Source organism: Monomorium pharaonis, chromosome 6, assembly GCF_013373865.1.
Source record: "Monomorium pharaonis isolate MP-MQ-018 chromosome 6, ASM1337386v2, whole genome shotgun sequence".
NCBI classification, from domain to species: domain Eukaryota; kingdom Metazoa; phylum Arthropoda; class Insecta; order Hymenoptera; family Formicidae; genus Monomorium; species Monomorium pharaonis.
In genome coordinates this window covers 27,056,571-27,060,523 of record NC_050472.1, presented here as the reverse complement: position 1 = coordinate 27,060,523, position 3,953 = coordinate 27,056,571, and the positions used below count along the sequence as shown (strand labels likewise).

Below are 3,953 nucleotides of genomic sequence, written 5' to 3'. Positions count from 1 at the left end.
TGCATTAGAGGAGTAAAGAGAACACAAAGGGTGCAAAAGTGCAGTCGCGCGACGCAAAGACCTGTCTTGTCATCCTTACGCGCGTAGAATTTTCGATGGATTTCTCGTCTTTCATTTAGCGATAGTCCCTACGTTAATGCGCGGCTAGTTTCTCGCGTGCGGAAACGCGCAATCTCTCAGAACAAATCGACGATCTCTCTAGCGATGTGTTTTTCTCACCGAAATGAGAACTACTTTTTCGCGGCGGAATGTGCGCTAGCGCAACCACGGTAGTGACGCACGACGATTGTTATTGTTACGAGAAAGTATCGTCGAGGGTCGCGCGTTCGTGTGTCAATTCGGTGACCGTCTTGGGGACGAGTGTCGTGTACGAGAGAGCGAGACGGAGGTAGGCGAGTATAGGTAGAGAGTGCGCACGCGTGCAAAAAGGGCGAGTTAGGGTGACTGTGGAAAACGCCAGTGACAGACAGTGACCAAGTGATAGAGGAGAGACGTCACGAGAGACGTCCGTTGTCGTCGTCGTTGTCGTGCCGCGTGGTCTGCTTCGCAGACGAGAAGGGAACGATGAAGTTCCAGTACAAGGAGGAGCACCCGTTTGAGAAGAGGAAGGCCGAGGGCGAAAAGATCCGACGAAAATATCCCGATCGAGTGCCCGTAAGTACAACAAACGTCTCTTCCTCGCGTTACTCGCCTTTGAGGATCGACGTACACGTGTGTGTGTGCGAGATGACGTGCTGTCCTGAACGTTGTTAGCTTCCGCGAGGAAACTCAAAAGAGACCTTTCTTCCTCCTCCCTTTCCTCGACGGATCGCTTTCGCAATGTCGCGTCCTACGACGCGACGGTTGCTCCGCGGAAGTCCAAGGTCGCCCTCGTGATTTACGTCGCATCTCGCATATTGTCGAACGGGACTCCTCTAATTCTCTCTCCGAGAGGGCCTCTCTCTGTGCTGCTTTTTGCGCACTTACGCGACGAAATCGCGCTGCTTCTCCCCCGCACGCGTATCGATTTGCCCCGCGACGTGGAATCGACGGTAAGTCTCCAAGTGTCTCGAGATTCGCCCCGGAGATGCCCCGTTTCATTTACCTTGGAATTTATTTACGTCGGGCGACGTCCCCGCGACATCGATCTCGACTTCCCCCCTGTTGCCACCGTCAAGGTAGACTTTGAATGCGAAGAAACGTTTTGATTCGACTCTTTGTCGCGTGCCTTTGAGAAGCAAGTGATTTGCAACATTTCCTTGCAAGATCAAGTTCAACTTTTGGATTCCCAGAATTGTTTATACCGAAAGTTGAAAATAAAGAATTTTTATTTTCGACCTCGCGAAATACGACAGCTTGCACTTGTATTATGACATCGATTTCTCGCCAGTATTTTCCAGCTTTTACAATCGAACTGCGTTTTATTTTAGTCTGCTTTGTAACAAATAGCCCAAGAGAATGACAGATCGATTATACGATTGTATCGTGTATCATTATATATCTTTTTTTTACTGACGCAAGATATATACTTCGGATTATACAATAAAAAAAGTGTAATTCTATATTTTGATTAGGGAAAAAGAAATACGTGTTATAAATCAAGCGTTCCGCGGACGAGATAAAAATGTATATCGATCTTATCTATTCCGTATTAATTAATTTCTGACAGATTAATAATCTATTCTTAATTAACACTAAAAATGCAGTTTACTTCAGAGTTTGCGCCTTAACTTGTAGTCGATTCCGCGATCGTGATTTTGTGATCATTAGGAAGAAAAAATAATTGTGTTTATCATAGCTGGGTATGAATCATCGATCACATGACGGCAGTTTCACATATCGCGATACGAAATTATCGCGAAATTACCTACCTCCGTGATCCCGCGATGCAAGCACGACTTTCGCCAATTGCAGGACTTTAATCCGAATCCTGTTATTCAACATTTGGACGTATCTCAAACTCTCGCACGGCGTTTGAAACTTGCCTCTCACGCGGGCAGCGCGCCGAAAATTTCAGCCTTTAAGATTTTATTCAACAAATCCTGAAATATCGCTCGTTTGCTACAACAATAATATAATTTTAAACAATTTTTTATTTTGAATATTTTTAATTAAATAATTTTGTAGTAATTAAAAATATAATAAAAATAATTAAAAACTTTGTAATATTTTTAAACACGATTGTGGTGTAACAATTAGTTGGCTGATTGTTGAAAAATAAATGTATCATTAACTCTTTATCAAAATTCTTTTTTTTTTTCAGATGAATAAAAAAATGACAATTTTCGAACTACATTGTCGTTGTAGAAAATGAGTGATATAATTTTGCCAGGCAAACTGCAACTTTAATGAAGATTAGTTTTTTGTGCATTTGCAACAAACTAATTAAGATATGTCACATTACATTTTTATATTTTAAAGAAAAATGTTTGAGAGAGACATAATGAATGTTTTTATAGGTAATAGTTGAGAAGGCCCCAAAAGCGAAAATCAGTGATCTGGACAAGCAAAAATATTTGGTACCCTCTGATTTAACTGTTGGACAATTTTACTTTTTAATTCGTAAAAGGATTCACTTACGTCCCGAGGATGCCCTATTCTTCTTTGTCAACAACATTATTCCTCCAACAAGCGCCACCATGGGTTCTCTTTATGCGGTAATTCAAATAAACATTTGATTCTGGAATGCCACTCACATTTGTTCTAACATTAATACTCTTTTGGATGAAACCACTCAAATTAATAATTTTTTACACTTAAGTTTTTTGTAGACTTCTTTCTAATTTACAAATAGCAAGAAGTTAAAATAACTGAACTAATGCTATTTTAATTTTCAAAAAATCTTATTAAATATTATTTTATATAAAATATCAAAATTTCAACAAAAATTGTACTGAGCTTGAATTAGCACTTGGATAAAAATTCATCCATAGTAGCTATTAAATTAATTATTAAGTATGATACTTTGTTGTGCTCACTCTAATCTTTCCAAAATTTTTAATAGGAACATCATGAAGAGGATTTCTTCTTATACATAGCATATAGCGATGAAAACGTATACGGTCATCACTAAACCCTGCAGGATGAGCAAATTGCCAAACTAGCGCACGGAATTCAACAAACAAAAATCTATCATCTACTAACGTAGTCCTCATAGACGCTTTCGAAAAAAAACCGAGCATACAAAATTATATCTATCAATATACTTTGTGTGAAATTTTATGTCTTAATGCTATACACTCTTGCTTCCGAAAGTAACCCACACAACTATATCTTTGATAAAGGATGATAAAAAAGTGTTTGTGTCGATTCCATTTTTTTCTTCGCCACCTAAAAGGGGTTAAGTTCACTTGTATGACGTAAGAACAACTCATTTGCAAATATGTGATCATGTAATGTCTAGCTTGGCCACTAAAACAAAAAAACCAAAAAAAAAACCTTTGCATTGTCAAACATCATCGCTAATATTCTCATATATTATGTTCCATTGCACATTTTATAATCATGATATTTTTCTCGAGACTAGTGCAGCATTATAAATTCGAAGTATACATAGCATAGATAATGAAATTATATAATTTTCAATAATCTAGATTAATGTTATGTACTATACATTATTTTGACATGATTTCATTAATGAACAAAGAGAAATTTTTTAAAATGAAATTGAAAAAATTTTCTGTAATATCTTGAACAGGCCAATAAAAAAAGTTAAAAACATAACAAGAACGCGACTAAATATTTTTTCCAATCTTCCTTTTAGATATTATCTTTCTCTTGGTTCAATAAGGTCCGCCTCCTTTTAAGATCCGTTTGATCAGTTGCTGACAGAAGTCTTGACGTCTACTATCAATATCAATACCAGTCTTGTTTTGTCCGTACACCTTAAATTTTTAATTTGTTTGTCCCAAGTGCGCGCTCAATGTATGTGAACGAAGGCATTAGCAGTCGAACTCTTTCTAGTGACAAAGTAA

General features: G+C 37.8%; 1 protein-coding gene across 1 annotated transcript; it reads left to right on the top strand.

Annotated features, from left to right (window-relative positions):
- The first annotated feature begins 417 nt into the window (after positions 1–417).
- On the top strand, positions 418–3,702 carry LOC105829296 (gamma-aminobutyric acid receptor-associated protein). Its single transcript, XM_012668025.3, has 3 exons — positions 418–654; positions 2,439–2,636; positions 2,984–3,702. The coding sequence occupies exons 1-3, from the start codon at positions 565–567 to the stop codon at positions 3,050–3,052; spliced, it is 357 nt and encodes a 118-aa protein (XP_012523479.1). The 5' UTR covers positions 418–564; the 3' UTR covers positions 3,053–3,702.
- Positions 3,703–3,953: the final 251 nt, after the last annotated feature.

Bases quoted from the DNA above. Each gene is read 5' to 3' on its own strand.
- LOC105829296 (XM_012668025.3), top strand. From the start codon at position 565: ATGAAGTTCCAGTACAAGGAGGAGCACCCGTTTGAGAAGAGGAAGGCC. The intron at 655-2,438 runs GTAAGTACAACA...ATGTTTTTATAG, and splicing joins AATATCCCGATCGAGTGCCC to GTAATAGTTGAGAAGGCCCC. The intron at 2,637-2,983 runs GTAATTCAAATA...AATTTTTAATAG, and splicing joins CCATGGGTTCTCTTTATGCG to GAACATCATGAAGAGGATTT.